Source organism: Gallus gallus, chromosome 2 (genome assembly GCF_016699485.2).
Source record: "Gallus gallus isolate bGalGal1 chromosome 2, bGalGal1.mat.broiler.GRCg7b, whole genome shotgun sequence".
Lineage (NCBI taxonomy): Eukaryota > Metazoa > Chordata > Aves > Galliformes > Phasianidae > Gallus > Gallus gallus.
Genome location: NC_052533.1, coordinates 8,414,777 through 8,435,159, shown reverse-complemented (window position 1 = coordinate 8,435,159; position 20,383 = coordinate 8,414,777). Strand labels below are relative to the sequence as shown.

The 20,383-nt window shown below is 39.0% G+C and overlaps 1 protein-coding gene across 3 annotated transcripts; it reads right to left on the bottom strand.

Annotated features, from left to right (window-relative positions):
• Positions 1-378: 378 nt before the first annotated feature.
• RNF32 (ring finger protein 32) lies at positions 379-13,386 on the bottom strand. Of its 3 annotated transcripts, XR_005857393.1 has the most exons (9): positions 13,279-13,386; positions 11,968-12,238; positions 8,804-8,946; positions 7,201-7,233; positions 6,647-6,771; positions 6,379-6,487; positions 3,992-4,103; positions 1,378-1,542; positions 825-1,006 (listed from the first exon to the last, which is right to left on the bottom strand). XR_005857393.1 is itself a non-coding variant. In XM_001233775.5 (8 exons), the coding sequence occupies exons 1-8, from the start codon at positions 13,300-13,302 to the stop codon at positions 785-787; spliced, it is 1,092 nt and encodes a 363-aa protein (XP_001233776.2). In that variant the 5' UTR covers positions 13,303-13,386; the 3' UTR covers positions 379-784. The 3 variants fall into 3 exon arrangements, 2 of the variants coding, with proteins under 2 accessions (XP_001233776.2, XP_040551550.1); XM_001233775.5 differs by lacking the exon at positions 3,992-4,103 and having other exon boundaries at positions 379-1,006; XM_040695616.1 differs by lacking the exons at positions 3,992-4,103; positions 11,968-12,238; positions 13,279-13,386 and adding an exon at positions 9,078-9,222 and having other exon boundaries at positions 379-1,006.
• Positions 13,387-20,383: the final 6,997 nt, after the last annotated feature.

The window sequence follows — 20,383 nt, the reverse complement described above, 5'->3', positions numbered from 1 at the left end:
AAGGCTGTATTTCCCTTTGTCTTCTATTTAACAAGTGACCTCCCTAGTTCTCTCAGCAGTTTGATGCTGTCCTCTCTAGAACACCTCTTACCAAAGGAATTCTTATCAGAATATTTGTCTCTTCTAGCTCAAGTCTTTAAACGCATGTACCTAGAGATGTGATGACCACCTCAGTTGATGCTTGACACAATCTGATCTTGTCAGCATTACTCGAAAGCTCTCCATTTGAATAGCTAATTGACCATTGCCTTTTTGTGCAAAATGATCTTTCTTGTTACTTTTATGATTCTTTTGTTGTAGCTTCTATGAGATGGTCTTTGTGCTCAGACTCATAAGTTACATGTGGTGACCTGAATTGCTTTCAGCAATGTACAGCTGAAAAGTCATAAGCATATTTTTATTCCTGCTGAAAAAAGGTGAGTGCTGACTGGTTCCATAGTTCTCAGAGGTTCTGAAGTGATCCTCAGTCTTTGAGGGTCATTTCTTATTTGCAAACAGCAAACTGGAATTGGTCACAGTTGTTCAAGCAGAAGCAGCAGCCGGGGTTCTGGTTGGCAAGCTTGGCTGAAGGAAAATGTGTTTCTTGCAGTGACCCCAGTGGCAGTACTGATCTTGTGAGTGGGAGTCTGTGCTTCCAAATATCAGGCATAAAACCACAATGGTAAAGGATAATGGGGAAAAAATTACTTGAAAGGTCTGGATCTTAAGATGTTCCCAAGTTAGGAAGATGCACATGCGTTGTCATCTGTGTTCTGCTAGGAGGTACTTCACTGAGCTGTGGATATCAACACTTGAGGACCTTCTTTTGGTAATACGAGCGGCACAAAGGGCAAATGTGTTGCAATCCCAAGGAAAACTCTTCAAACGCTTCAAGACAGGTATGGTGAAATAAATGTGAACAAGAAAGCAGAACAGTCTGCGGTGAAAACAGTTTGCAGGCAGGGTGAGCAGTAGGGCTGAGTGGCATGATGCAGATAGGACAGTCAACTATCTCCTGCCGAAATGCCTAAGTAAAAACAACAGAAAAACCTCTACAGTAGTGAAGCAGTGTAAATGTATCAATACAATTACTAATTAAACCGTTCAAGCTTTATGACTGGTGTATCTTTACAAATGAACAACATTTGGACTCAATTTTGTCTGCAGTCTCCTTGGACTCTTTAATTGAAAGAGGAGAGATGCTGCTGAAGTAAAAGGAGACCTCTGAAATATAAAAACTGGTTAAATGTTCCTGATTTAGAATAGGTTATATTAAAAAACATAACTTCTCTGTGCCCTATAAAAATCTCAATCGTGCTGGAGACTGCTGTGCCTTTAAAGAGTGTAAAAGCCGATAAATGTGGAGTTCTTAAACAACAACAACAAAAGGCAGCCAACCTGCATCTGGATCTTCTCCCAGTCGTTTTCACTGAGGAGTATTTCTTCTCCTTCCAGCTGCTGAAATGCACCCCGACACACAGCTATAGAAGAATCTATCTTGGAAAGAAAATCATCTAGGTCTATGTCATAAGTACTCAGCAGCCGATTGTTGATCTGTTGCACCTGAAAAGAAAATGGATTGCTGTTAGATTGGAAACTTAATTGGAAAACGGAGCCATTTTTCAGGGAGGAGGGGATGGGAAGTGTGGGGTGGGGGTAATAGCAGCTGTTGTTAGGTCAGTACCTGAATACCTTCTTACTGTATCATTTTAATTTGGGGCAGTTTTTCACACCAAGATGCCCTCCCCTTATAACTGCTAAAAGTGACCATAGCATATGATAGAATATTCAAAGTGAATTCTTTTAGACCTGATGGAAGCAAGAAGCCAAATCCAATGGCTACATAAATAATAAACAACAAAAGAGAAAAATCCAAACAACAACAAAAAACAACTGACCAACTGCTGACAAAAACCAACCAACCACAGAAGTATCTGAAAAGCTTGCTTAGCATTTAGTTTTCGAGCTTTCAGTTTCCCGTTTCCTTCTAAAAATGAAATAGCAGTTGATGTTTTTTATATATATATGTATATATATATACATGTGTATATATATGTACATTCACGTAATGTGCAAGGATGAGAATGTTTTCCACTGAAAGCTGTAGTGTTTCTCATTAGAGACTTGAAGAAGACAAACATTAGAAGAGGGCAGATAAGAAGTACCAAAACCTGTAACACAAGAGAAGCCTGTTGGTTCTTGATGATGTTTTATTCTTTTTTAGTTATCAATTTAGTTATTCTTTCTTAGTTTGATCCACTGATAACTCAGACCTATTATGTCTTATTGTGTTCAAGAATGATCTCAAGCACAGCAGTGTGTTGAAAGGATGTATCCGCATGTTAGCACCAGTCAGCCTTAGTTACCAGTGCAAGGTAGTGCTGATGTATTAACTTCGTGTAGCTAACTGAAAACAAAATCCTTCTGAGGCCTCCCGCAGAGTGTATTTAAATCATAATGTGATTTGAAAAGCAGCAGAACTTTCTATACTTTGTAGGAGACGTTTTATATCTGGCAAAGGTTGGATGGATGTTCTTGTGCTTCCTCCGTGATGGCTCGCTGACAAGAAAGAAAAAAATTCTAGTGCTATCCCATGTGAACAGTGACCTTCAGTGGTACGTGTGCAGAAAGAGACGAACAAAGATCCCACCACAACCCTTCTCCAGGATGCTGCTGTAACTGAGACACAAAATAAGCTGATTACAGCGCAGTGTATTGGTATGTCTTTAATGGTTTGATGTAAATCTATATTCAATGAAGATTACTAGGAATGTCACTGGTTAATCTGAGCTGCTGTCACCTAAATTCAAAAACTAGACCTGCTTCACACGGTAACATTACCTGCTCTCTCTGACTTCATTTTAAAACTTGACTTCGGATGGTATAGGATAAGATCATAGAATCATAGAATGGCTTGGGTTGGAAGGGACTTCAAGGATCATCAAGCTCCAACCCCCCCGCCAACCTCCATATCTAATACTAGAGCGGGCTACCCAGGGCCCCATCCAGCCAGGCCTAAGGTTACACCAAAGCCTTACGTAATTCCCAGTTTCTGTTCTGCATCAAGTAAAAGTTGATCCAGATGAAAATGCTTTTCATTCTGATTTCTGCTCGATCTTCATTTATGTCAGTGTCAAACATGAACAGGCTGGAACTGTTTTTGTTAGAAAGCTGAGGCGATGTAACTGAAAGCCAGAGCAGCCATGAAGATGCTTTAACTTCCTCTGTGAGCCTCTCAGGACACAAAACTTGGGGAAAAACAACTGCATTTTAACTCATCCCTGACCCAGTGTCAATTTCTGTGAATCTGAGAGCAGCACAATCAGCGTGTGGTCAGTTCCAGGACCCGGCCTATCTCTGTGCACTGTGGGATGATTAGATTGACTGCTAAGGGAAATTAACCAACGAGAGCTGCAAGCGGGAGGCAGAGAAAGCAGCTGGAGCTGCATTAAAGTGAGTAGTGTCCCCTTTCTTCCCGTGCTGCGCTGTTTGTTCCTTTTCCCTCAGCAGGGAGAAGCTCCATTTCTTCCCTGAGTGTGCACATGTGCTTCTCTACCCCATTTCACTAAGTGATCCTGAGAGTCCCCTCATGAGCTTCTTTGCGCAGTCACTGTAAAGGAGGGAGAGGAAAATTCTTTTCCTGCCTATGAGGAGGGCATTCTACTAAGTTCCCTGCTGCTAAGACGCTATCTGCTTTGAGCTGCTCCTGTACTTCCTGCAGCATGGCCTGACCCAACCCATATCCCATCGATCAGCAAATAAAGCCTAGGGTTGTGAAGGAAAAAATCGTAACTAAAATAGAACCCCAAATTTATGTTAACTGGCAAATCTGTGCTATCCAAATAAACAGAAAGTAATGAGAACTTCATATCATTTGTTAATCTTAATGTTAATTCTAGGATTTAATTATTAAGTTCTAGGATTTAAATATTAAGTTCTGCTGTGTAAAACCCAGTCATTTTTTTTTTTCTAGATCTGAAACTAACTGAATTTATTTCTGAAAATGCCATACCTCTATTTCGTCTGTGACTTCTTAAAACATGAATAGCAAAGCACAAGCGGAGGGTTTGAAATACTCTGTCGGTACGCAAAACTGCTTCAGTCATCTGTAGGGCAGCACAAGGCTATGATAAAACAAAACGATGAAACAAAGCACCGGCGTGAACTTTGTCCACAGGGAAGCCTTTTAAAGTGATCCAGTGTCAGCAAATTGCTTACTAATGTGTTGACTTATGGCAACCCTCAAAAGTAAAATGAAAAGGCTGGAATTTACAGCATATCAATGAATCAGTTGATAAGCTTTTACTGGTTTAATATCCTCCTCGTTTGGCTGCTTGGAGCCACTTCAAGTTAGCAACAGAATGTTTACCATCTCCATGTGATAAAGGAAGTCAAACGACTAAACAAATTTTAGGACCATTATACTGTTTGGTGAGATTTAAATTAAAATTGTTGGGAGAAATCACATGGGAGGGGAGGACGAACCTAAAGCCAGCCACCCCATCTCACAGTGACTTACCCAGCTTCCTAAACAACGGTCAACACATTTAGCAAAGCTGGAGATAATGTAATGCGTCTGAAAAGATTTAATTGCACCAATAAAAGGCTATGCTGCAATTAAATGACGTGCACAAGTGACATTTATGGATAGGATCAAAGAAATTCGCTACCTCGTATGCTGAAGCAACGCCCCGTTTCTGCGTGCAGTAGTGCTAAAAAGTAGCACGCTTTGGTTTCTGACCTTTTGTATCCCCTTTGATCTGAGTTATTAGAAATTTTAATCATAGGTGTAATAAGGGCTACCATATCACAGCGGAATAAGTAATGTACGTTCTTCTAGTAGTGATATTTCAGACTTCATTTTTTATTTTGTGGTATTTATTTAAGAGCGTGAAACTTGGCATTTAGCCTTTGTGATTCTTCCTGAAGAGGCAGGATTATTAAAAATCTGATTTTTTTTCCACTTGAGGTGTTGTTTGATTATGTTAACATTTAGGAGGTGACATTTTAAAAGCGCCACCATTTTGGGGGGGGCAAAATTTATTTTAGAAAAGCTTTTTAGCGTCTGGAAATGGATGGATTCTTGTGAAACATTTCTTCAGTGTTTTCTTTGACTAGCACTTAAATGTGTAAGAGCTAACTCCAGGAAAACTCATTGATCATCTGGTAGATGCCCCATCCCTGGAGGCATTCAAGGCCAGGCTGGATGTGGCTCTGGGCAGCCTGGTCTGCTGGTTGGCGACCCTGTACATAGCAGGGGGTTTGAAACTGGATGATCGTTGTGGTCCTTTTCAACCCAGGCCATTCTGTGATTCTCTGATTCCATGAATCCGTGTGTGACAACTTTGTAAATTTATTTGTAAGTGAAAGTGAAAAAGTAGCATCCAGTTTGTTCCCTGCAAATCCTAAAATGTTACGTATGAGACTGATTTCCCAGTGCTGTGAATGATACGTGAAATCTATGCTAAATCTTATCCTATGGTTTACAATCATCTGATGAAACAGAAGAGTTTTGATCAGTTTGTTTACCCCTAAAAAGAAGTTCTCTAAGGTAGGGGCTCTACAAACTAACTCTCTGTGGGTAGCTTAATGACAGCTGCTGTACACATCTGTACTCAGCTGAGAGAAATTTTGACAGGCAATGCTCAGCTGGAGCTTTCAGCATATTTAGAAATGTTCTTCGGCTTCCCTTTACTGAGACAGGGTATGTAACTAAGGATGGCAGTAGGAAGTGGGTAGCCTTGTTGAGGAAGAGGCAGAAGACTTTGTTCCCAAAGTCCTCCACGCAGAAAAATCTGTTTCTGTTGTCTGTTCTTATCATGGTACTTGAGTCACAGTCTACAGAAGTATTTATTCACTTCTTCCAGTCACAAATGTTTATGCACCCTCCATCCAATCCACCTCCAGTGCTGAAGGACCTGCCATTATCAGCCTGAGTTGGGTTAGAGCAGAAGCTGGAGAAGAGCAAATCTACAGAATGGAGCTACCCAGTTCAGTGCCATGTGAAGAAACACTGACAGTGCAAAGAAGTCACGATTGTTTATGAATTAATTAATTTCTCCTCTTACTAAACCGTACCCCCTCAAAGAAAACAGATTACTGTGACTAATCACAAAGAGGAAGGAAGTACAGAGACTCAGAAAAAGCCTTGTTGTACAAACCAGAACAATATATAGTATATTATATATTAAGGTAGACCTTAAGAATTTTAATTGTTTTCCCTGCTTTTACCTTGAAAATAGGGTGGGATGAGGAGACTAACAGAGTGTTTTGAGTGCTGCTTGCTTGATATGAGTGACAAGGAGTAAATGAAAAGGTAGAGAGCTGATGCTCAAGAGTTTAGACTTAAGGGAGCTGAATCAGATCAAAGAATGGACCAAAGAAGCAAATGTAATGTACCTTTTCCTCAAAAAACTGCTTCCTTAGTTTGCTGTCTTTAGGAGGCACTGTTTTTCTCAAGTCTTTATACCATTTTCTAACAACGTATCCCCTCCAGGAGGCTTGAATTCTGTAAGAAACAAGGTTGCTCGAGAGGAAGCTTAAATTTACATTATTTTACTGTTCATTTCTTCTGTCTAGTTTCCTATTAAAATTTGGACAAATTCAGAACTTTATTTAGAAATAAATATGGCCCAGTGATGGCATCTCTAGCAGAAGCAAGGCTTACCTGATGGCACACTTTATTTTATACAAGCGGGCCCCGTCATGTATCACTCTGGTCTGATACTGCTTTTTCCTGCACATAGGACAAGACTTTTTGCCCGTAAATTTTTCAAAGGCTTTCAGGCATGCCTGAAAAAATATTTGCAATTATTTACTACGTATTCGATATCACTGGAAAGGATGAAAGAGGTTAGAATGTAAAAAAACGTTTATTCAGCAACCCATGAACAGCATACAAAATACGTATTTTTATAACTAAAATGCTAAAAAAAAAATGTAAATCTATGTATGTTCTCATGATTTTTTTTTTGAGTTAGACTGCTCTTGTTTGGTATATGTAACTCAGTTACAAACTATGTTTTCCCATATGGTTATAAAGAGACAATGCAATGGAATAAAGAACCTCATCATTCAATAGTTTTAAATTATATTTCTTATCTTAAGAATGTGGAATTAAAGTTCCTTTTTAAGACGATTACATTAATTCATTGAGATATTCACTTAAGTAATTTAAAACACATACCATATGCCTGAATTATTAAATAAAAACATACTCACTTTATGGAATACATGGGAACATGAAAGCAACACCTGTTTTACAAAGAAAAAAACAGAGAAAACTATCTTTAATCCATTCTAAAAGCTGAAAAGTAAAAAATATTGACAACAAGGAAAATCCTGACTGCCTGAAAGCTCATCACCCTCTTCTGGTGACCAGTGCATTCTTTCTGGTAAAGATAACATCAGTCTTCTGTAGGAATTACTTAATAAATTACTGCTTAAACCAATACGTGAATTTGGTGTTAACAATACATTGAGTGGCAGAAAGTGAGATGCCAACTGCTCTTTACTAGAGCAAAATGTTATGGAGCAAGTATTTAAAATGAAAGGTGATTTTTTTCCCCCTTCCCCATAAAAACATAAAAGTTCAAGAAGTGATATAAATCAATTGCAGCATTCCATACATTTAAAAAAAAAACAACATCAAAATACACAAAAAGATGGAAAAAACAACAAGAAAAGAGGAAGCGTGTTCACAGGCTACAAGAAAACTTCACCTTTATCTGACCTAAATTCCCACCAAATGCTGATGATCTCCATCCTGACAAAAGATAGAGTTGGACAAAAACAGCAGTTGGCTTTTAGAGGAAGGGAAAATTGGAAAAGGAGTGGAAACCAGAATAAGTAGTGTGCACTATTGAGCTGGCAAACACAAAAGGATTAATGGCTAGCAGCCAGCTGAAGGGAAAGCTTTCAGATACAGTGGCTTTTTTTCCCTTGAGGGAGGAAAGCTAACAGAAATTCTGAGGACAAAAAAAGAATTCCAGAGGCATTTCCCTTTTTGTGCCAAATCTAAAGTAACCTTCTTAATTACTGCTGTCTTTTGCTCTCTCTTGTCCAGCTTTAGACTTCTAGGGTAGAACGGCCTTTTGCCAGATCCATCCCACCTGTCTTTGGACAACTGCACACCTACAGTTAGTGTTCATGTACAAGGAAGCAAAACCCTTCCATCTAAGGTTTGTGAGAGCAGCACTCCTCTTCAGTCAGTCACTTGTCCCCTTCGCTTCACATTTTCAAGATGATACATGAGAGGCTCTAACAAAGCACGATGTATGTGCTCACACTGCATGCGTGGCATTGAATAGACACCAAGGTAAAATGGTATCTGAAGAAATGCTCAGATAAGTAAGAGACTGAATGGTATTAAGAGCACACTTACTTCCATTTTCCAAATGGAAATAACTACTGAATTAAACCACAAAGTAATAGAACTTATGAGAAAACAAAATGTAACTTACATTGATTAATTAGTGTGTATTTACAATTTTGATTAACAAAGCCAATGTTTGTATCTAATGGGAGTTTAAATGGAGCAAAACACTGCCTATAATTGCTCTGCAAAATCAAACTGCTGATTACCTTTTCCACTACTGTCATAACCACATCAGTGAACAAACACTACCAACCTTCCTCTACCATCCCACTTGCAAAGTACTTCAGAGTTGGTCAACATAGCAATGTACAGCTGCTAAATACTAAATGGCATCTTAAAGTTGAACCTCTCAGTTCTTTCTTCTGTTTCTCCAGCTGGTGACTTTTAGGAGTCACTCTGGAAAATCTTAGCTAAATACAATGGTGTAGTCCACAGTTACACACGTACCTGAGGCTGAAGCGCAAACTCTTCCTTGCATATTGCACAGGGCTGGATGGAATCTCCATGCTGTATGGATCTCTGTTTTATTTTTGCCCATTCTTCAGCAGTCAGTGGCAGGGAAGGGGGCTCAACTAGTCCTAATTTCTGAGCTGCAGACAGTAAGAACAACAAATCACAGGATAAAACCCTGTACAGTATTTTCCCCACATATGGGATATAGGCCAGGATCAGTATCTCAGTATTAAAAATAAGATGCTAATTGGTACAGTAAAGAACAGACCTATGTCATTTTGAAGAGCAGAGGAAACTTCTGTGGACTGAATGAAGACAGTGGAGGAATGTCTGAGGTCTGTGAAATAACCCAAAACACGAGTCCACGATGGGGCATCCATCATATTTGCTAAAATCAGCAAAGAAGAGATGTATTAAATAGTAGAATGTAAAGTGATGATGCCAGGTAGAGAGCTTTGGTTGTAGATGGGAAAGGGCCAAAGCTTTCGCTTGTACCACAGAGCAGATCCAACCAACTGTTGGCATAAAGCTTCCTTATAGCAGAGAACATCCTTCAAAGACACCCAACAAATTTGATTTCATATCTTATTTTTACTAGAAACATACATCAAGTTTCGCCTGACAGTGGTATCTAAGAGTATCAGTGGATGAGTAAGAAAAGAGGATCCTATGTGGATAGTCCAATAGACACATGTGGACAGTCTTTACAATGACAGAATCTGGATACACAGCAAACCAGTCACAGTGTGAAAGACAGTATCACAGAATAAAAATGCCAGCCCTTTATTTTCTTCCAATCACTGTGGTCAGAAACTGTTTTAGAGAAGACAATGTGATGGCATTGGGGAAGCCTTTTGTACGTGACCGGAACGAAAGAAAATTAAAGAAATTAAAGAAATTAAAGAAAGCTTATTAAAACCTTTCACAAAAAGATGATTAAAGCTGCCAAATAGGAAGAGAGTGGAGGCAAAACTTAACGCCTAAATAATATAAACCAGATGGGATATTTGTGAGGGACAGGTTACACAGGTGTTTAGAAGGAAAGCTATTACACAACACAGTTGATGAAGGAAAACTGGCAGCAGGACACAGAAGAAGTGATATGTGATTGATGTAAAAGGTTCTGTGAAGATATTTTTGAAGCAGCACTTGGAATAAATATAAGTAACGAAAGCCTACATTTATCACAGCTCAAGAGATCCAAGAGTTTTCATCCTTATGCACTGTTCAGAAGCCCAACCTGCTTCCTGACACACTCACTTTACAACTGATTTATTTATCCTAAAACGAACATTAGCAAAGTAATTACATACAATAACCTCTAAGCCCTTACAATTAGCTTTTAGGACACCAGCCCCCGTTGAGAAAAATTTAATGACTGAACCCTCGGAGGTTGTTTGATTGCCTACAAACTCAAGAAGAAAAAAATGCATTAAATTACATTTTCAAAGTTGCTTCACAACTTAAAGGTTTAAAGTGAAGAGTTCTTAAAAAGAGAAAGTTTGACACAAGCATTACACATTAATGAGAGATTACAGGTGAAAATACTAATAAGCAAACACAGACACAATGGCAATGACTTCTTAAAATCTTTCAGCACATTCTTTGGAATCAGTTGCACAAACATTCATGCAGGATCTCTCAGTCAGTGCTGGGATTTAAGGAGAAAATACTTTGTCTTGTAGTTGCAGAGAACATGCTCACACTTGGTCTGCATTTTTTCACCACAACCTTTAGTTTCCAGAATCACTCATTATTTGTATTTGCGTTAACCCCAGTAGCTCTCTGCTGGCTTTGCCCCCGGAATCCTCTCCTCTTTCAAATTCCTCTTCAAACAGAACCAAAGAAAAAAACCCTCCCATCTTTAGAAGTATAACCAAGCAAACATACTAATAATCACCTTGTCTTACTACCTTTGTCCAAACGCTTGCTACACTCGCTTATTGTGTATTATCTTAAGTTACCCTCTCAACCTCATGCTGATTCCAAAAGGCAGATGCCTGTGCTTGTATGGAGCCTCACTGATTTACATGGTTCTCTTTAGTGCTTGGACTACTATGACAGCTCCTCCAGCAAAGGCAACATGATCTTCAGAGAGGCCTCGAGGCATATTTATAAAAAAGAATAAATAAAACAGTTATTAATGATGATGAAATCCACTACGTCTAAAACTGTAAATTGTGGAGCTGGAAAGTCTAAGAAAGGACTAATGAAGACAACCAAAAGGATGGAGGTGAGATGATCATGGCAAGAACACTGTAGAAACATTTAAAGGGAAGCAGAGAATGGAAACGGATTGCTAGGAAGCACATTTGGACTCCTGCTCTGCTGAGATGCTTCACGGCTTTGGATTTCTGGATTATTTTTTTTAAAGCAGTATTATCTGTCACTGCTGTACAAGTGCGTTATTATAATGCTATTTAAAAGTAAGTTTTCTCACCAGGCATCATTCCAAGCCCTCACATCTGTGACTTTTATCTTGTTGCGTGTTTGTTTCTAAATTTGAAAAAGGTATTTAGCTACAGGTGTTAATTCTTCCTGGATTTAGCCCCAGGACCATAGTAAAAACAAACCTTTTTAACTGTGAGTAAAGGTGGGTATATATTAACAGGATGCGTTTAACACAGCACAAGTGTCTTTTTACTGAATAAGGAATAAAAGAAACCATTTCAAAAGGACATAAGAATCATCTTATTCGTACTGCAATCTTCAAAATAAACACAGTATCCTAGCTTAAGATGGGAATATAGGGTAATGAAAGTTACAGTAGTCCAGTAGTCAATATGTAAAGCATATTAAAATGGTGCGAAGGACTTCCTGACCTTTAATGGAGAATTCTTCTTCCTCAAGATGCTTTAGTTTTGGGTTTTTTTTTTCTTTTTTTTCTCTTTTTTACATTCACTGTCATAAGAAGAATAAATCTTAATACATTTCTAAAGCTGTATTCAGTGGCTAAAGTGGCTTCACCAATGACAATTTCACTGCTTAAATGACCATTCACATGGCGGCCTAAACGGTCGGATTTTGACACATTGAAAAATGAGAACTTATGCTGTTTAGCACTGAGTTACCTTATTCAGTAGAAAGTCTAGATACCTCATTTTAGTTATGGTAAATAAAGACAAAAAATTCACAAATGAGAACATAAAGAAGCTTACCTAACGTTAGCCGTGGAGGACTGGGATCAAGAACATACTCCTTTTCATCATCTTCTTTATTCTTCCGATGAGTGCTCATTCTTTGTAGCCCAGTATCTACCACTGCTTTGACCATCTCTTTCTTCACACATCTGTAAATGTTCAAGTTGTGCCTTGACCTTGACTTAAAAGGATCTGCTAACGAAAGATCTTGGAGCTCATGACTGTGTATTATATGGTCCTGCAAAGCAACTGCAGAAACTGCTATCCCCTCTCGTTCAGAGGCGAGGCCCTAGCAAGGAAAAAAAGTTTCCATAATTATTATTGCAAACGATCTAAAAAGATATATGTGATACTAAATTAAAAGAAATCTTAGCCAAAGTTTTTGACTTGTCTTTTATCCACATGCAACTCGCTTACTTGAAGCCTAACATACAATTACAGTCTAAGATTGATGCCTCTGACACATCCCAGGTTTAACATATAAAAAGTAAAATGATATCTTTCATTTGTCATTTATATTAAATAAAATAGCAGTAATTTTTCAGTTTTAATTACGGAGTCCATAGTTATTATATGCAATAAACACATCATGGACTATAAAAGTCTGGCGTGCCCAAGCACATTTCACTTCAATTAAAAACAATCCCAAGGGCTAACGTGGTTTTCCAGAACATTAAATACGAGAGATGCTCTGAAAGTAATGCCTCCTATTTTATTTTGTTGGCCCGGAACATCAGAGATGGTGATATGGCAGTAGAGATTGAACCTTCCTGCCATTATTCTGCTATGTCTTTTTTTTGCTTTGTGACAAATGGCAGCAGAGGGGCAGCCTGACACTATGGCATCTGACACAGAAATGAGTATGAAGCAAAGGTGTGTGATTGAATTCCTCCAGGCGGAAAAAAATGGCACCCACTGACATTCACTGGCCCTTGCTGAATGCTCATGGAGGCCGAACAGTGGCTGTCAGATCAGCGAGGCGGGTGGATGGTGCGTTTCAACGGTGACAACAGCAGTGTGAAAGACAAGCCACGCTCGGGATGGCCATGCAGATTTTCATGAGCGTGGCATGCAGGCTCTTGTTCATGACTGGGAAAAATGCATAGCTAATGGTGGTGACTACGCTGAAAATTAGTGTTTTGTAGCTGATGATTTTCTCTATCGAATAGTGATACTGGGCTCTTTGTTTTATCTTCCGGGTAAATAAATAGGAGGCATTACTTTTGGAGCGAAAGGAATATATTATTTTTATGCAGGTAATGGGTTTATCTGCCTATTCCTACAGTTCTTCCCACTCTTTTGCCTTCTTTCAAAGGCGTGCAGTCATACCTTGTAAAACTGATGATGCTCCATCGATCATTTCCAGACAGGACTACAAAAGTCAGTTGGCTCTAGGAACAGAAACGTTGCCAGAAATGCCTGGCAACGAAAGGCCTGGGTGGGGCAGAGAACCTGGACTGTTGGATATGCACAGCCTTCAGCCAAGTGCTCGGCTAACACAATGCTGTGTTAGCACCAGTGGGGTGTTTATCTACAATCTAATGAGGATAAATTCAATCACCAGTGGCTGCAGCCTGAAAAACACCATTAAGTTGGATAGTGTGGTTGTTGTGGCCGTGTCTCTTGTTGGGTGGGGTGAAAGACTCACATTTTCTCCTGTTATCCAAAACAAAGCTGTCCCATTTGAAGTTACGTACTGGTGGCTTTGAGAGAAAGAACACAATTGCCGTTTTGGGTGACTTGAATTTTTGGAAAATCTGTAGAGTTATTAAATAGCATATATACAAAGAGAATAGATGAGCTGTATCCATAAAGGTGAAACCAAAGACCCCTGTCACCTGGTGTCCTGTCCTCAGTCCTGGCATGAAGTGGTGGTTCAATGGGACATATCTGCCGGTGGGACTTTTTAGGCTTTGGAGGATGACCTGAGCCAGAAGCATTGCCCTTCTCTGTGGTAACCACTGGTGTCCACCTCTCTGGCCCAGAGCCCTGCAAAGGCACTTTTAGCCCATAGCATGAGCATAGGATTTCACTGGTTCTTTCCCTTGGCATTCTCACTTGCAGATCCTTTAAGTCCCAAGCAGAGGACAGGCACAGATGTTGCCTTAAGTCCAGGTGTGCCATTTTAATAATCTTTTGGCTTTAAATAGCATTCAAAGTCCTTCTTAACCGTTACTGACCTAAAAAAAATCATTTTCTTGTGGAAGTGACATTTTCCAAGAGAAATCAGAGATGTTGTCCTGTGAGTAACCCTTTGAGCAGCATATAAATGGAGTGATTAAACCACTGGATGCATTTCTTCTCTGTAATTATAAGTAATTACTTTAAATTCAAATCTGCAAATGAGAATACCTCTGTGTAGTGCAAGGGAAGATGTAAAAAACATCTGAAGTGGCTATAATGACATGAAATCACCCTTTGTTTCTGAGGACAGAAAGATAAAATAGCAGTTTTTAAAGTGAACTTGCAAGTTTGCCTGACATCAAACCTGATTCAGTAATATCATAAAGGCAGACTTCATAATATATGCTTTTAAAGATACTTTAAGTAATAAATATTATCAAGCAAATAAAGTACAAAACTTGTTTTTGTGCTGTGTAAAATTTATGTGGAAGCATGAATGCTGTAATAGCTGCAAAATAAATCTATTGATTTACAGAAAAATCATTAGCTATGCATCAATTTTAAAACAAAAACACTGAAAAATGCTTCTCTCGTATACTTATTTTGGCTTCACTGTTTATTATCCTTGAACTTAGTCTAGCATTCTTGTATCTTTTCTGTATTGCTTTTCCTTTTTCTTCCCTGAATCCTTTACTGAGTTTCTCAAAGTTGCTAATAAGCAGAGATGTTGCCTTCTTTTCCATTTCTGTCATACCTCATTAAGGTGATTTTATACACATGTATGTTTAATTAAGGCTTTTCATTAAAATAAGCCTTTAATCCAAAGGTGCTTGGCCTTAATTGAAACTCAGAGAAGATTAGTGTCATCTTTTATTTTGGTTTGTGCTGTTACTGTACTTTCTGCTGCTTCTAAACTGAAATGTTTGCATTAGCCCCAGCTGATACATGGCCAGAAATAAATTAAAATTCATACTGCAGTCTTCTGGAGAGCAGCATGCCTCAGTAATTGCCATTTCTTATTAAGTGCCACCTTTTACTGAGAGCCTCCACTTAAAATGCAGAAGGTTGCTTTAAACACTCGAAGAACATTAACATAATGAACGCGCTGCCTGCTCTAAAGGTGACTAATAAGTGATGGATGATATCTGTTTTTATCTATGCGTATTATTTGAAAATGTAATTGTGTTTTTAAATAGTGCTGAAATCACGGGTCTGCCCAGAAGGCATGAAAGTTGGAGAAATCTTTTTAGGAAGATTTATGAAAAATGGAAGTTTTAGCTACAGGTTAGCAGCACTCATGTGAGATACCATATGGTGTAATGAGTTATAAAGCTTTTGTGAAGGATGAAGGCACGGGTTCAGCAGGTTCTGGTCTTGCAGCACAAAGTGGACCAGCAGAGGAGCCAATCCATTTTCTTCTTGTAGAGCTGCACCTGAGCTGGGTGCTGCTAATTAGCAGAGGCAGGTGGCCTGGCCATCAATGGGATGAGAAGAACTTTTCAGGGAGAGATGATATCTTGAATGGGTTGGATGGATTGAATGGGTTTCAAGACTAAAACCTGGGCTTTATACCATGATGCTGTCTGCAGTGCGTTTTGATGCTTTGTTATGTGGGAGGAGCATTAAAAAAGTACAGTGTTTGAAAGGAATGCCATGCCTGCATGGAAAGTATTTGAAATTGATCAACATTGAAAAGGCAGAGGTGGAATGCACTGAGGAGGAGTCCCTGCTTGAAATAATTCTGCTGGCTGAGGAAGGCAAGTTCTGAGCAACGTGCACATGGGAGCCATGCTTGTAACTCAGCAAGGAACATGGTGTCACACCGCTCTGTAGCTGCCCAGTTAAAGATGTGTTTTGTGTGTTTTTCTTTTAAGAGAGCTACCTCAGCCATCCCCAATTATGAAAGTACAGGAGCTGCTCTTTTTTTCTCAAGTTGGTGAAGTTTTACCTCATTTACTATTTCTTTGCATACATATTAAACGCACATATAAACCCATGCATAAATATGCTTCTGTACGCGCATACATACAGACACTGTGTATTTTCACTGCTGTGCTCTGGGTTTATTTTCTGCACTTTCTGTCAGTTTCTGCTAACTTCCAGGCATATGCTTCCAGCTCTGGGGGAAGGCAGCATAGCTGTAGGTTTTAAGGGTAGTCGAGATGTTATTAGCTCTCGTTTAAAGCCCTTTCAAGTAAATGAGAAGGCTGTCATTGGTTTATAGTTGAATTCAGAACCTGTTCTGTTAAGTAAATATTATTTCCTTCTCAGGGAGGAAGAGCTTAATTTAAAGGGGAATCTGTGTATGTACGGCTTGGGAACAAATGAGATCCCAAGCCAGATGTGATTTCATGCATGACCTTTCATTTTTATTGAACGTGTGGCGGAGCGAAAACTTGTGCCCCGCAATAGTGCACATATTGGTGAGGATTTATAGGGCTGTAGTTTTTTTTTTTTTTTTTTTTTTTTTTATAAAAGCCTCTTGGATGTTTTATCAGAATACACTGAGAAGAACTTTGGCAATATTAAGCACCTGTTATGCAGTATTTCTGGTGGCTGTCTTTATTAACTGTGTGTGCGATTAGAATGAGGAATGCTGTGAATGTGTGCTCAGTTTTGGATGCGTCTGTGAAGTGCTACTTATGTTGTGATCTGTAATTTCCAGTTAGTAGATGAATATTTGCTTAATGTAGACATTTCCCATTTTGTGGGAAATCAGTTTAATTAGGTAAAAGCTGATTTTTCTGCAAATGTCTACTACATACAAATCTCAAATTCATACAATGGCCAGCTTTTAATGCTCCGATAATGTCTCTTCCTCTCTGTTTGTCTTGTAAGAGGTTCTCATTCCTTGGGAATGAAGTAAAGCCCTGGTTCCATCACTGCGGTCTTCAGAATTAGCACTGAAAACACAGGATTCTTTTCCTGGGCTGATGAAAGTAATTTCTTGTTTGCTGTGTCAAACAAAGCATGCTATTTGTCACATTGTGGTTTGTGTATCTTTTTAGAAGCTTTCAACTTTGATCTGAGTTAAGGTACACTCAGTAGCACAGATGACAGAAGTCACAAACCAGTGATGTGCATTGTCATTCATACAAACTCTTTAAGTCAACAAATACTGAGACTTAGATGTAGAAAACCATATTGCTTTTGAGGGGGCTTGTGCATTCTTGTGAGAAAATGCAGACCTTTGCTTTTCTTGTTTCAGACAAAGGTGTGGAACAATTTATTAGTTAAGGATTCAGTTCAGTGTCTGCAATCAAAAGGTGCCTCTTCTAGACGAGATTCTGGCCCTTGCTTATATTTTCTAGGTAAACAGTTGCATTTAAAAGACATTGTAGAGGTGGGCTCAGTAGCACATAAAAGCTGCTTTCTTCAAACTGTCATCACCGAGGTTTCAGAGAGTGCTTTTAATACTTCCAGCTCTGGTGTTTGTGTTTCTCCCCCCCCCCCCCCCCTTTTTTTTTCTCTCTCAATGTTAAATGCTATTTGAAACAGCACTTTTTTTTTTCCCTGTTTTTTTTCCCCCCCCTTCTCATTTAATGCAAAATTTAATGTAAATTTTGCCTTTTGCCTTCTTTATCTTTAGGGAAATTAATATTGTGAGTAACAAACCAGTGGGTTAAAAGTCTGTTTCACAGAATTTCTGTTTCACAAATGAATGCCAAAAAGGCATAGAATTATAAAACCAAGGCGTTGTTTGAATGGTTGCCTGTGTGATTCTGAAGATTATAACTTCAAAATGTGGCGGGTGCTGTTTGTTCGAGCGGTCAGTTCTTATCACTGTTATTCTTTATTGCATCTCATATGAATTTGTCTGGCGTCAGCCTGTAGATATTTGCTCTTCCTCAGCTAGGCTAAAGGGCTTTTTATTAACTGGTATTTTCTGTCTGAGAAGGTACCTTAACACTGTCATCACGTCACCCCTGTTTTTGTTGCAAACCTGATCAGACCAGGTTGGTCAAACTACTCTTAAAACGTTTGCTGAGGCCTGAAATACTTCCATATATATATATTTTTTTCACTGCACAGCCTACCAGTTTTTGAGTTCTTGTAAAAGTGAAGATACTTCAAACCTATAGTTCTTACTGTCATCAACACCTAGTAAGAAGGACATGCACTTCTTATCTTTGCTTAGTGCATAGGCAGCACAAAACTTTCTTCCTATTTTTCTTCCCATTATATTTTTAGATGGAAATGTCCGGTTCCTTAAGTGCTGTTCAGATTTCTCACTGTTGCAAAATATGTGCAAGAATAAGAGATATAGTGAGCAGCTGCTGCTGTGCTGCAGAAAAGCAAAGGGGACTTGAAAGAGGAACATTCCTGTAAGGTAATACCATTTGCAAATACTAATAGAATAATGTCTGGGTAAGGCTTGATGTCTGGCATCAGGATAATTCAGACATAACGCATCACCTGTTAGATATTGAAAACAGTGAGGTACAATATTCTGTACCTGTATAGTCTATAAGAAGAAAAAACTGGGATATGGAAGATCAATTTAGAAATGGCCTCTTCTCTCGTGTAACTCATGATGGGACTAGAGGGAATGGCTTCAAGCTGTGCGATGGGAGGTTCAGGCTGGATGTTAGGAAATACTACTTCTCTGAAAGAGTGGTCAGGCAGTGGAATGGGCTGCCCAGGAAGGTGATGGACCCTGCAGGTGTTCAAGGAACGTTTGGATGTTGTGGGACATGGTTTAGTGAGAACCATTGGTGATGGGTGGATGGTTGGACTGGGTGATCCTGTGGGTCTTTTCCAACCTTGGTAATTCTATGATGTTATGATTCTAAGAGTGGATAGGAACTTGAGAGACTATCCAGGCTAAATAATACTTTGAACAGGGTGAATTTAACACTAAAGAATAGAAAACAAAAATCAGTTTGTTTTTCCCCAGGGAAAATGTAAGGACAAGTGTGCTTAAAGGTGGGTGACATCATTCCATACCATATCACAGCATGATGCACAGCACAATATAAACTAAACACCTTATGAGCTTTGTAAAACTTGGAATGCAACTTTTGGTACGTGCGATAAATAAGTTTTTAATGCTGATTTCAAAGGCACATAGCTCAAATATAAGGGTAATTAATTTCTAATGAATTTCAGGGAGCCTGAAGAATTCTTTGCGATGCGTTGTGCTGAAAGTATTACAGGAAATACATGAGGAGACACCATGGCACAAAGGGAGCAAGCTGAAAGGACAAAGATCTTGTGCAGGAACAAAGTGTTTTTGTTGCTTAGAACTTGAGCAGATCATAAGAAACTACCTACCCTACTGCTGCTATTTACAAACAACAAAGGCTGCAAAAAGTAGGGATGTGTATTCAGGGCTTGTAATAACCAACGAATTAAGTGACACTTGAGGTTGGAACACATGGCATTCGTCCTAGGAATCTGAAGGAGCTAAAGAATTGCTAACTTCCAGGAAAAAAAAAACACCCCGAAAAACTAGACTGTTGTTTTAGACTGTATCTAGTAACACAGTTAATCGTAGAAAAAAAGAATCTGATAACTAACATTATGCAAATAAAACAAATATAGAAAGCAACCTATTTCATCAGGAAACTAAGTCAATCAGTGGAGCGTCTAGGAATAGGATTGTTGTGGACACTTCTAAACTGCCAGTGAGTGAAAGCATATGCCACCTCTCATTCTGAAGCAGTACAGCTAATTTTGGAAAATACTGCTAGTAAACAGATCTTTTTACTTGAGACGTGGTGCAACTACTGTATGAGCTTCCCTTTCTGCACCACGCTGAGCCATGGAGATATACCAACCTGGGTCTGCAGTGGCACAGAGCTTTATGTGCTGCACCCTATTGTCAATCTATATTTGGAGGAAAGGCTGAAAGTGATGACTAATGACATCCCAATTTGCTGATGAAAGAAAATAAAGCGTTTTATCACTAGGTTTCTAAGATTAAAAAAAAAAAAAAAAAAAAAAAAACCCGACAATGCCAAACACAGAAAAGGTCAAGAGGGAAAATGGAAATGATTAGAGGCATGTGGGGGAGCTTCTTTACAAGTAAATTAACAAGAATAGTCCAGATTTGCAGCTGATGAAAATTGGCATAGTTCCACTAGAATCAATGGCACTGTGCCAATTTACATGAGCGGAGAATCTACCCCAATGCCTTTCTACTGTGAGAGAAAACCTGGGTGATTATAGCACAGGCGTAGAGTAGAAGCAATCTAATTACAAAAGCAAAGATGCGAAGGTTGGGAAGTGCCATAATTGACACTATGTACCTCTTTAGAGCTATTTTCCTTTTGCACGTTGCTTAGGATCAGTTTTTATAGTCAATGCA